This window comes from Xyrauchen texanus, chromosome 4, assembly GCF_025860055.1.
Source record: "Xyrauchen texanus isolate HMW12.3.18 chromosome 4, RBS_HiC_50CHRs, whole genome shotgun sequence".
NCBI lineage: Eukaryota > Metazoa > Chordata > Actinopteri > Cypriniformes > Catostomidae > Xyrauchen > Xyrauchen texanus.
In genome coordinates this window covers 21,686,634-21,700,541 of record NC_068279.1, presented here as the reverse complement: position 1 = coordinate 21,700,541, position 13,908 = coordinate 21,686,634, and the positions used below count along the sequence as shown (strand labels likewise).

Here is a 13,908-nt window from a genome sequence, read left to right as displayed (position 1 = left end):
TTTGCTATTGGAAGAAATTGTGTGGACATCGTTCATGCTCATGTGGTTGCGGCCCGCATCACGCGAGTGAAACCGAGAGGCTAACGAGCAACTTACACCGATAATTTTTAAACATGTAGACGAAATTTGGCACTGGAGGCTGTGTGTGGTGAACAATCCGACTTGGGGGTTCAACCTGAAATCAGGAGAAGACGTTACAACTTGCACAATCTATGAAAACTGAGTGTTCACAAAACTTTTACACATTTGTAGAAAATAGGCATGTTACAAGTGTGCTATTTCCATATTACTCACAACATCACTAAAGATTCTACAGAAAGGTCATAGGCCTACCCTTTTCTACACTTTATACAAATCCTTTCATTTGTAAAATTTCTGTCATTGTTTATTTTTATCCGTCATATTTTCATTTCATTTCAGTTCTGGGGCTATATTCAGGGGCATGTACACAGTAGTGGATATATGGATATGATTTTATATGTTTTATTTTTACTCCCCAAGCGCAACTCTGGTAAAACAAAGGACAGTTTTGCCTGTCAATCTCCTGCTGTGCAAAATTAAGATTTAAAAACTTTGTCGGCTACGTGCGTCTTTAAAGCACATTCACATGGACAAGACTTCACAGATCTTCAGTATGTCTGATTTCAACATGCAGTGACAGATGAGAAGCAGGCACATCTGAAGCACAATTATACAGGGAGCCTACTCCACTAAAATAACTCAGAATTCTGCTCTAAATATCATGTTTGCGCTTACAATATTTCAAAGTTGAATGGTCAGAAATGGTGTGCTGAATTTATGAACTATCTTTTTCAACTTGTACTTTTTGTGTGCTTTATTATCATTTATAACTGGCAGTAACACGGGCATATATTGATGTATGCAGTCATGAAATCAGACAGCCTTACTTCGAAATTCAAATCTGTCAAATGGCAGACAGTACTTTGAATAATAATCAGTACATACATCAGTCAATGTATGTATGCTATTACTGCCACAAAGAATAAAAATCTCCCCCTCTGACTTTGTTTTATAACGACAAATAGCACAAACATTTATGCAATTGCTTCTGAATTTGGTAGGCCGTAAATTGTGTCATGTACCACTGCATCTGTATTATTATCAGACAAACTAACTCACATACACACACACACACACACACACACACACACACACACACACATATTTATGTGTGAAACGCAAGACCATTTACATAATTAACTAGCTGAATTGTGCTGCATCAGAGTCAGACATAGATTGTGTTCCACATGGCTTTAGCTGCATGATGATGATGATTCAGATTGAGTGTTAGCCTAAATATGAAGCCCAACACAGTGGCAAAATTAATTACAAGTAAATACAAATTTCTGGTCTCAAACGAAACACCATTGGATTACTAATTGTTTTCTATACATTCAGTGCTTGAAGTGGAAGAAAAAAGGGCAGGTACTCTCTTTGTTAATATTAAACATAATTTATTTGGGGGTAAATAAATGATACTGTGAGACTGTTTTTGTACTGTGAGACTGTATGTGCTGAGGCAAGGGTGTGGTCAGGCATTCGTCTGTGGAGAGAGCAAGCGGTAAGGGTTGTCACCTGAGATGAATTGCTGATAATTGCTGTGTCTTTGTTTGCAGTGGGGATGGGGGGCACAAAAGGGGCCACACCTCAGAGTGTGGGAGAGAGAGCCCAGCTGAAGCTACGAGTGTGTTGACAGCTGCCAGTCCTACTGCAAATGTAGCTTAAAACTGAAGAAAAAAGCATTATGTCTGTTCTTCCCTTTTCTCTATCCTCCCATTAAATAAGGGGAAATTAGCCTTAATTAAGAATTTGCACACAGGAGCCAGATACTTGTGCAGATAATAATTATTAGAAACGGTGAGCAAACTGATTTGATGATGTTCAGGATTGTGAACGCTGAGACACACCTGTATGTAGAACGAAACACTGTCAGGATATGCATTGGCAGGTTTAGTGACACTTCACATAGTCTGGGACATTCTATAATGTGAAAAATTTAGAGAAACTTGAAAAACGCTTAATGTGGCTCAAAGTACTAAAACGAGCCCAGAATCTGAATGCAACGTGCAAAGTTGCGCTTTAAGCGGTTTCTCCGCATAGAAAACTGCTATAAACAAAACACTTATCATGGCTTAATGTACAAAGATTTAATTTTTCTAGGCTTTTGAGTTGTGTATATTAGCTGATATTATTTCTGTAACAGCTTTGACATTTTTTAAGTACGTCATTTTGACACAGAAACTAAACAATTTGCATAAGTACATTTGAGTGAATAAGATGCAATAAAATGTGCTCACCTAAATGATGCTGGTTCACGTTTTCACGAGAAGAGTGTAACTGTTTGAACTATACCCAGACCAACTTAAACACACACATTCTGGTCCGGAACCAGTAATGCTGTTGCACGTGCTGAGTGTTGTTTAACTCACTGCTGAGTTTTGTGCAGACAGCGCTCACATATATGGAAGGTCAGATAAAAGTGATTGGCGGGCCTTATCGAATCACTGATTTACATTAAATAAAGAAATGACATCATACCGGGAGACTCTGAGAAGTGGTGGTACACAAGAAAATCTGCGGGTACTCTGCTGACTAAATTACAGAAGTGCAGGTACTGCATACCTGTGAGTGTCATACCACAGTAAGAGAGTCTCAGTCTCAGACAGCATGTACACTTCAATTTACAGACCTTATGATGCATATGCACACAAAAAAGGCAAGATTGGCAAAAATCACTAGTTACAATCTGATTGGCAGACAGAAAGTTTTCAGGGTAGATTGCAAAGAAAAAAGTTCTGTTTAAAAGGTACCAGACTGCTGCAAGGAATGCTAGCCAAGATTAAATTGTTGCTGGATCAGTCACTCTATGAGATTTAAAAAAATGGTTGATTGCTCTACATGTCAGTCAGACAGATTCTTCCAGTCAAAGTGGGCAGTTCTTGGCCAGAATAAGTTACAATGTGGAGCAGACTTTATGTCGATAGTCAAAAGACTTGCTATGTGAAACTTCAGCAAAAATAATTCTGCATATGTTTTCTTAAATTAAGACAAGACTAATGCTGTGATTTAGTGTCATGACTATAGTCTACTGGGATGTACAAGGTGACTGACATTTGAGTTAAAGGCAATTGAGTCACCAATTATTGGCTCCTTATTTTTTTTTTTATAAGAAACATTTCCAGTAAGGGTAGGAAGTGAAGTAAAGTCAGACTTGAAATTCAGGAACATCTAGGGCAAGCAGGAAGTACAGATTACCCATAGTGTGTTATTAAAGTGTTAAAAGCTTGGAGGAAGGCCTCAAATAAAATGAGCCCATTTACAAAAAAAGAAAAAAATGCTGAGGGAGAATTTAAGTCTTCTCATTTGTCATCCGTCTTTAGACAGTTTGGTTTCCACAAAATGGATCCATGAAACAGATGAGCTGCTGTAATTGTTTGTTGTCCGAGGAAACTAGCAAACTATCAAGTTAACACAAATACCTTGCTTTTGTGAATATATGAGGGTTTGAAGTAGTTGTCAAAGTAAGAATTATGTATTAGATCCAAATGAGACAGTAATGTGTTAAGTGAAAAGAACTCTTTTACTCTCTTTACTTTATGTTAACGTGTGTAATATATATTCAATTCATGAAATTAATGTAATTGAAGTTACATATATTCTCTTAATTATGTACATATATTCTCTTAATTACGGCTCGTAAAAGTGGTTATTTATTGGACTTAATGCTGACGCGGAAGCGGCAGCGGAAGTGGTGGCCATCGTGTGAAGCCCTCCTTGTGTGAAGACCTACTTGGGTAAAGACCAGCGAGTCTACCTGTGCGAGTCCACCGAGCAAGGACACTGACAAGGCTCCACTCACCAAAGCACTTAAGTATTTTTCTATTCTATCTCTTTTATTATTTTACTTATATATACATACTATCATGTCTAGTTCACTAATAACACATGCCTTCAAGCACATCCCTGTTATCTGTTGTAGACCGTTCACAAGATACAGATGCAAGACAAAACGCAACCCACACAACCTACGGCCGCTTTGCACTTCAACACCTGCTCCACTCTCATTCTCAGTGGGACTCTGGAACTGCCAGTCTGCTGTGAACAAAGCTGCCTTCATTCCAGCTTTCGCCACGCAGTCCACCCTCAGCATCCTGGCACTGACAGAGACATGGATACGTCCTGAGGATACAGCAACACCTGCTGCTCTCTCTAACAACTTCTCCTTCTCCCACACCCCTCGACATACTGGTAGGGGTGGGGGAACAGGTTTGCTCATTCATAATAACTGGACTTTTTCACCACACGCTTCACTATGTAACAATACATCTTTTGAATTCCATGCCATTACTACAATGCAACCCACAAAATTACATGTTGTTGTCATCTATCGCCCCCCAGGTCAGCTGACAAGCTTTCTTGAGGAATTGGATGTCCTGCTGTCCTCCTTGCCAGAGGATGGCAAGCCACTTGTGGTACTTGGTGATTTCAACATACACCAGGACAAACCCCAGGCCATTGAACTGAATACTCTTCTGGCCTCATTTGACTTGGAAAGACTACACACCACAGCAACTCACAGGTCGGGCAACCAGCTGGACCTCATTTTTACACGTAACTGTACCACCTCTAATATTCTTGTTACACCATTACATGTTTCTGATCACTACTTTGTTCAATTCAACATGATTCTCCCATCCATTGTAAAACCGACCCCACCTTTGGTTTCCTTTCGCCGTAACCTCCGTTCCCTCTCACCCTCTCGCCTTTCCACTGATGTCTCTGCCTCTCTTCCCACAATAAATGTATTTTCCATGCTTGATGTGAACACTGCCACAGACACACTTAGCTCTACTTTACAACCTGTCTAGACAACATCTGTCCTCTATCCTCTAGACCAGCACGGACTGCACCACCCAGCCCCTGGCTGTCTGACGTCTTCGTGAACATCGGACTGATCTCAGGGCATCTGAGAGGAGATGGGGGAAATCTAAAGATCCAGCTGATCTAGGTAAATATCAGCTTCTGCTCGCAACATTTTCAAATAACGTTAAAACTGCAAAAACTTCATATTACCAGACCAAGATCAACAGCACCACAGACACTCGTAGCTTGTTTAGAACATTTAACACACTTCTCTGCCCTCCCCCTCCACCACCTGACACATCACTGACAGCAGATATATTCGTCACATTTTTTACTGATAAGGTTACAGCCATCAGCAATACATTCACAGCACCACACCCTGTCAAACACCTGGCTCCTGTATGCAACCCTTCTTTCCCTATGTTCTCTCCTTTAACTGACACTGAGGTCTCTAAACTCCTCCTCTCCAACCACCCCACAACCTGTTCCCTTGACCCCATTCCATCACACCTTCTTCAGGCCATCTCTCCGTCCATCCTACCGGCACTTACACACATAATTAACACATCCCTTCTTGCAGGCACTTTTCCCACTACATTTAAGCAGGCTGGAGTAACCCCACTGCTGAAAAAACCTGCACTTAACCCCACACAGATAGAACACTACAGCCCAGTCTCTCTCATCCCATTCATGGCAAAAACACTTGAAAGGGCAGTTTTCAATCTCTCACAGAACAAGCTGCTGGATGACAATCAGTCGGGCTTCAAAAGTGGACACTCCACTGAGACTGCCCTGCTGTCTGTCATCGAGTCGCTGAGACAGGCGAGAGCTGAATCGAGATCATCCGTTCTGATTTTGCTGGACCTTTCTGCTGCCTTTGACACAGTCAACCATCAGATCCTACTCTCCACCCTCTCTAAACTGGGTATCACTGGAACTGTGCTTGACTGGTTCAACTCTTATCTCTCAGAAAGGTCCTTTGAGGTAGCATGGAGAGGGGAAGTATCCAAGCCACACAAGTTACTTACTGGGGTACCTCAGGGATCAGTGCTTGGGCCACTTCTCTTCTCCATATACACAACATCACTGGGACCCATCATCCAGTCACATGGTTTCTCTTACCACTGCTACGCTGATGACACGCAACTCTACTTGTCTTTCCAGCCCAACGACACCACAGTGACCGTTCGAATCGCTGCCTGTCTGGCAGACATCTCGGCCTGGATGAAGGAACACCACCTTCAACTCAACCCTGCCAAGACCGAACTCCTTGTCTTTCCAGCCAACCCAGCTGTTGAACACAACATCACCGTGCAGCTGGGTCCAACTACAGTTTCGCCTTCCAAAGCGGTCCGAAATCTAGGGGTAACCATTGATGATGAGCTAAATTTCACAGACCACATTTCAAAAACTGCAAGATCTTGTAGATTTACACTCTACAATATCAGGAAGATAAGACCCTTCCTCTCTGTACATGCCACACAACTGCTCGTTCAGTCCCTTGTCATAACTAGACTGGACTACTGTAACGCTCTCATTGCAGGCCTTCCTGCATGTGCTATTAGACCTCTCCAAATGATCCAGAATGCAGCAGCACGTCTGGTCTTTAATGAACCTAAGAGAGCACATGTTACACCACTCTTTGTCTCTCTCCACTGGCTGCCGGTTCATGCATGTTTTAAATTCAAGGCCCTGATGCTGGCATATAAAACAGTCACTGGGTCTGCTCCAGCATACCTAAAAACATTTATGCAGAGCTACGTTCCCACTAGAAGCCTGCGGTCGGCTAAGGAACGTCGCCTTGTCGTACCAAAACAAAGAGGCACCAAAACACTTTCCCGGACTTTCAGTTTCATCATACCACGGTGGTAGAATGACCTTCCCAACTCAATCCGGGAAGCTAACTCACTCTCTATCTTCAAAAAACGGCTAAAAACACATCTTTTCCAAAAGCACTTAACCGGTCAATAAAAAAAAAAAAAAAAAAATATTTACATTTCTTGTTGCACTTAAATCTGTTTTGTATACTATTATGATGATAGTGAAACTTTGTAATATGGCACTTTTTGTACCACTGTCTCCCTAAGATGATTCGCTGATGTTCTTCCTCTTTTGTAAGTCGCTTTGGATAAAAGCGTCTGCCAAATGAATAAATGTAAATGTAAATGTAAGTCTCCAGTCAAGGGACATTTTGTAGGAAAAGGTACGAATGACAATGTGACCAAATTAGTTGGACGTTTTCTTTAATTTCTTACTCTTTTTGTAGCATGAAATATTACCTTTTTGCCAAACAAAAATTACCACAACAACAGTCCTAGATACCAAATTATTCCACTGTCTACATTCCGTATAGGCTACATATAATTATAGTGTCTTTCAGCATATGACTTGGGCCTCATGCTCATGGTAAATATTTGAGGTTGAAAATGTCCCTTATAACCTAATGCAGCAGTGCATGTCAGAAAGCAAAGCATTGTCAAAAGGCAACAAGACATTTTTGGCAAAATTTGGCTTTTGTAAACTGGCTGATCCAGTTTTGTGGATTCTCTTGGTGAAATGGGATGAGGATACTGCTCAAGAGTCGAGAGGCAGTAAAGTGTGAGCTCTAGTTCATTTAGCATTCTCTAAACACTCTGGGGCAGCCAGGAATGTGAAAACTACCAATTTCCACAGGATCAGACTTCCACAACCAAATGACTTGCAGCTCTCAGAAGCTGCCTTTGGTCTTACAGCTAAGGAAATGGCTTGAGGTTTGGAACATGACCAGAGAAGAGTTCTCTAAAGCTATTGGTGTGAAACTCAGTGTTGTGTGCTGATTCCTCAACAGAGCACATTACTAACACATAAATTAGATAAATATTTCTGATGTTACATGTAAGAAAGAATGTATATTCAGTGATTGCGGTCTTCTCTTTCCCCCCCAATCATGCAACATTTCACCACAAAGTTTCCACCAAAACTTTCTTGATGTATATATAGCAATTTCAGTTCAGACAATTTGGCCGACTCACAGTTCTTCACCATTTTATTTTAATTCAGCAATCTGATTATGATGCCTCCTCAGCTCCCATCACATTACATTATGATACGATACTACTTTATTCATCCCCAGGGGGAAACTGAGGCGTTACAGCAGAGAAATAATTATGAAAACAGAGTAGAAATACCATAAATACAACATAATATGAATAACGAATATGAGAGAAAACAATGAGAATAAAGAATCAATACAGTAAACATAAATATGAATTAAAGAATATAACTATGATGTTGTGGAAACATGACAAACATGTGCTATGTTTTTTGCAAAAAAGCACAACGTTTGTAAAAAATCTCTCAAACACAAAAACACACACACCTCACAATTTCCATCAAAAAAATGTATATATAATATAAAATATTCTGAAAATGTTTTCTAATGCGCTATTCAGTGGCAGTTACCATTCCCTTCCAATAACTAGCAAGAATCCCAGCATCTAATTCCCAAGAGAGAGCCCTGTTCTAAAAAAACAGAATACCATGCAAAAATCTAATTTTAATATTTCACTTAGTCTTGGTGTCTGACTTCTGCACCACTACTAGCATCACTAATAGGAAGATATTTTTTTTTTTTTTAAGTTTCCAGAACACTGTCATTGGTCGGACGAGATAGCCCCGTCATAAATTCACACCAATGGTCGAGTCAGTGTTGTTTTGTAGTGCTAATCAGGATGCTTAAACAAACAGAGCAATGTTTTAAAAGCACCACAGAGCCTCTGCGTTAACACTCTTCAAGAGAATCAACCTACAAATGGCTTTCTTATCACTGCCTTTGCATATTAAGCTGGGATAGGAGAAAGTATTTTTACAATGAAAAAATTGCACACATCACCTTTAAAATGTTTTCGACACTAAAGCTTCTCCAAACTGCATCTCTTTCTTGCCTTAAAATGCACATTTAAGTCAAACAAAACGAGTAAAGCAGGGCTTTCTGAATGACTGATTCGATACTACAGTTGAAGTCAGAAGATCACATACACCTTAGCCAAATACATTTAAACTCAGTTTTTCACAATTCCTGACATTTAATTTAATTCCCTGTCTTAGGTGAGTTAGGATAACTACTTTATTTTAAGAAGGTGAAATGTCAGAATAATAGTAGAGAGAATTATTTATTTCAGCTTTTATTTCTTTCATCACATTCCCAGTGGCTCAAAAGTTTACATACACTTTGTTAGTATTTGGGAGCATTGCCTTTAAAATGTTTAAGTTGGATCAAACATTTTGGGTTGCCGTCCTCATGCTTCTCACAATAAGTTGCTTTCCTCCAGACAGAACTATTGTTACTGAGTCAGGTTTGTAGGCCTCCTTGCTCACCGAAGCATTGGCTTCTACCATGCTGAGCAACCTTTCAGGTTATGTCAATACAGGACTTGTTTTATGGTGGATATAGATACTTGTCTATCTGTTTCCTCCAGCATCTTTACAAGCCCCTTTGCTGTTGTTCTGGGATTTATTTGCACTATTTTGAAGCAAACTATGTTCATCTCTAGGATACAGAATGCGTCTTCTTCCTGTGATGGCTGCATGGTCCAATGGTGTTTATACTAGCATACTATTGTTTGTACAGATGAACGTGATACCTTCGGGCATTTGGAAATTGCTCCCAAGGATGAACCAGACTTGTGGAGGTCCACAATTTTTTTCTGAGGTCTTGGCAGATTTCTTTTGATTTTCCCATGATGTCGAGCAAAGAGGCACTGAGTTTGAAGGTAGGCCTTAAAATACATCCACAGGTACACCTCCTATCAGAGGCTAATAGTCTAAAAGCTTGACATAATTATCTGGAATTTTCCAAGCTGCTTAAATGCACAGGTAACTTAGTATATGTAAACTTCTGACACTCTGTAATTATGATATAGTCAATTAAAAGTGAAACAATCTGTCTGTAAAAAATTGTTGGAAAAATCACTTGAATCATGCACAAAGTAGATCTCCTAAACAAATTTCCAAAACTATAGTTTGCTAATTTGAAATCTATGGAGTGGTTCAAAAATTCATTTAATGACTTCATTTTCAAAAGTGTATGTAAACTTCTGACTTCAACTGTATGTACTGTTATGGAAACTCCTTACAGCCAGTGTTCTGAAAGGGAGTGGGAATACTGTGACTTATGAAGCTTTTCTCCATGTCAGGGGAAGCAGAGAGGGGCTGCAGTCTTTGAGCTGCTGCAAATCAAACACAAGTGGATGGCTGAGTCTTGCAAGACTGCGGCTATCCCGTTTCCATCTGCAGCCGTCCGCTGTGAGAATGCTATAATTACTCCACGTGTGGAGTCACAGTGCAGACAGTCCAATGCTAACTTTACCCTTGCGCAGTGGTCTGCTTTACACAAAGATATTTGTACATATTAAGCAAAAACCTTGTACATGAGTGTGGGTGCATTGCATACAGACATCTGAGCAGACACTGAATTTGGTCTGGTCTGAGTCAATAAAGCATGAAATGTAAACAGCCAAGAATTGTTTACTAAGATGCTGTAGAAAGAGTGGACATCATTTTAAGAGATCACTGTCTACATAAGTCTACATTTTACTCGTAGTTTATTGCATACAAGAAAATCATTATTTTTGCTAATGAATACATACACACTATTACATTTTCAGGGTTGTTTTTTGATCCTATTTCTTTTGCTCGCTAATCCTAATTTCATAGCTAAACTTTTATGTACACTAAACAGAACTGAGCAATATTTTCACACTTTTTCCTTTAATTTAACAGTCACAGTTCTAAAAATGTTTTGTGGCTTGCTATGGCAATATTGTCAACAGGTGCACAAAATAACAATGTCAATGCTAAAAGATATGACACACACACACAAACATGCTCAGACAGAATACTCTGAATGTACTCTGAGACTAATATACCCGGAGGTTCACTGGGGAAAAAAACACAGGTGCTTAACTGGTGACATCCTGTCATAATGATACAATAAGTGTGACATGATTGCTGCAGTTTGTTGGGAACCTGACAAAGTAGAGGGGTAGGGAAAATCCAGTAGCAACACCACTGCAGTGCAGAGATTCATCTCCATGCAAGGTAACTGCTTTTTCACGATGTCACATAAAAGTCATACATGACAAATACAGACTAAAAGTCTGAATCAGGCATGGGAAATGAAATGTAGCATGAAATATTACCAGACAGCAATGACACATACAGTAGCTGTTTGAGATCACAAGTTCAAATCAACTAAGTTTTGCTAATGCGCTAAATGTTGACTAATAACAGAGCACATTAGCAAAAATGCTACTTAATGCATGGGACATTTAAAGAAAACAAATAAATAAATAAAAATAGATGCTGGGAAAACAGTCCAAATAAACCCAAATTGACCCTCTAAAGAGTTAATCCACCACAAAACAATCTCTCTTAAATGGACATTATTTAATGTATATTCATATAAATGTACTTTGTGTTAAATTACCCTGGGATAAAAAAAAAAAACCCAAGCAAACTAGTAAATGCTGCTGCATGGAGTTTCAAATACATCTGCTGAGACAGTGGCAGTAAATTTAGAACTCTGCCGTAATCCATCTCTCTCTATTTTTTCCGCCTCTTTTTGAAAGTTGTGGAAATGCAAAAATTGATTTTTTTTTTGTTTAGCTTGTGGAACAAAGGGGAATGGGCTACCTCCCATTTACCTTTATATGCAAGTGGCACCATTTATGTTACTTCCCTGTTCCAAACCCACGATTGTAAAAAGTGCCCATTTTGAAAAGGGTCAAAGTGTATGAGGAACTTTTCCATTTCATGAGCCACCATGATTCCCAGACTAATGAATCAAACAAAGGTGATGTGATGGTCTATGAAGAGCAGATACAGTACTCACCTATTGCAGAGTAGGCTCACGGCTCCATCGGAGTCACAGCCACAGGCCTGGCAGCCACTGGTCCCATTGGTGAAATACCTATCCTCACATTCATCACACTGGTGACCCGTGTATCCAGTTATGCACACACACTGACCCGTGAATGGGTCACAGGTATCCGGGCCCACTGAACCCTCGGCACTGCAGTTGCATTGAGGACCTGTGTAAGAGACAAGAGAGATATTTTGACAACATGTTGGTTTCCTTTTCAGTGTGAAAAGGCAAGAGTTTATCATCATGGTTGGAAAAATCAGTCAGACTGATTTTAGAGAGATTTTTTTGTAACATTGTAACATTTATTATAATTCTCTTGCTGACAGTATGACCTTGAGCAAGAGATGATGTCAGCAAGTGGCGGTGCACAATCTCATTTAACCCTTTCCACACAGATATTATTCATCTGAACATGGCACAATTGAAAAAAAAAAAAACTATAACAAAACAGGTATCACACCTAGGGATGTGCACGAGTAGTCGAAATATTAATTATTAATATTCGTTCTGCAATAATTATTCGAATAGTAAAAATACTATTCGGATTTCGCAAAATTTTGCGTTGCTGGCCATATATACAGTGAGATGCATGTTAAATCCTGAACACACAAACTAAAACTGGCAGTTATAACAGAATACACTGGGTGGAGCTGTTGAGTGTGGACATTTGTTGAGCAAACGGTTCAGAATACGTCAGTACATTCAGATGGACACCAGAAAAGCGGGTTATTGTCAGAGTGTGGCTTACTGTAAGAAAGCTGGGTTCCGGTTTAAATGTACTGGATAAGCGACTCTCATATATGTGCAGCTCGTCAGAATGCAGTGTCCCTGTTGCAACGTAATCTCTGTGACTCTTCTGTAAACAATAAACATGGCATCCAAGAAAGACTATGCTAGCTGAGGTAAGGGACATTCCATCATTTAAACTGGTGTGTATAAATGAGTAGTTTTCTGAGCAAGTGGATATGCTTGCAACAAAAACACGACATGAGATACAATATAAACATGATAACTATTATATGCCGAGTCTTTATACTCATCCTTTATGTTAACTGCGAAAGTCTACTTCATTAGTGGTTCGCTTTGCGTGAGCTTATATTCTTTCATTCTAATCTTTTTTGTTTTGTTTTCACGCATTGCTTGTTTAAATATATATCTAAAAAAAAAAAACAAAAAAAACAGGACATGATATAAGCTTGTTTTGATTATAATTAGAAGCTTGTTTTTTTATGGTGACGTAACCTTTATCCATCCATCCATCTTCAACCGCTTATCCGAAGTCGGGTCGCGGGGGCAGCTGCTCCAGCAGGGGGCCCCAAACTTCCCTATCCCAAGCCACATTAATCAACTCTGACTGGGGGACCCCGAGGCCTTCCCAGGCCAGTGTGGAGATGTAATCTCTCCACCTAGTCCTGGGTCTTCCCCGAGGCCTCCTCCCAGCTGGACGTGCCTGAAAAACCTCCCTAGGGAGGCGGCCAGGGGGCATCCTTACCAGATGCCCAAACCACCTGAACTGACTCCTTTCAACGCAAAGGAGCAGCGGCTCTACTCCGAGCTCCTCACGCATGACTGAGCTCCTCACCCTATCTCTAAGGGAGAAACCCGCCACCCTTCTGAGGAAGCCCATTTCGGCCACTTGTACTCGCGACCTAGTTCTTTCGGTCATGACCCAACCTTCATGACCATAGGTGAGGGTAGGAACAAAAATTGACCGGTAGATCGAGAGCTTTGCCTTTCGGCTCAGCTCTCTTTTCGTGACAACGGTGCGATAGAGCGAGTGCAATACCGCCCCCGCTGCTCCGATTCTCCGGCCAACCTCCCGCTCCATTGTCCCCTCACTCGTGAACAAGACCCCGAGGTACTTGAACTCCTTCACTTGGGGCAAAACCTCATTCCCTACTGTTTCCTGCTGAGAACCATGGCCTCAGATTTAGAGGTGCTAATCCTCATCCCAGCTGCTTCACACTCGACTGCCAAGCGATCCAGTGAGAGCTGAAGGTCACGGACCGATGATGACATGAAGACAACATCATCTGCAAAAAGCAGCGATGAGATCCCCAGCCCACCGAACCACACACCTTCCCCACCCCGACTACGCCTCGATATCCTGTCCATGAATA

General features: G+C 40.5%; 1 protein-coding gene across 1 annotated transcript in view; it reads right to left on the bottom strand.

Annotated features, from left to right (window-relative positions):
• LOC127634110 (multiple epidermal growth factor-like domains protein 9) overlaps positions 1-13,908 on the bottom strand; it is a 126,037-nt gene that overhangs the window by 74,600 nt on the left and 37,529 nt on the right. Inside the window, exon 2 of the mRNA XM_052113518.1 lies at positions 11,756-11,954. Within this exon, the coding sequence (XP_051969478.1) occupies positions 11,756-11,954 (199 nt within the window). The remainder of the gene's footprint in view (positions 1-11,755; positions 11,955-13,908) is intronic.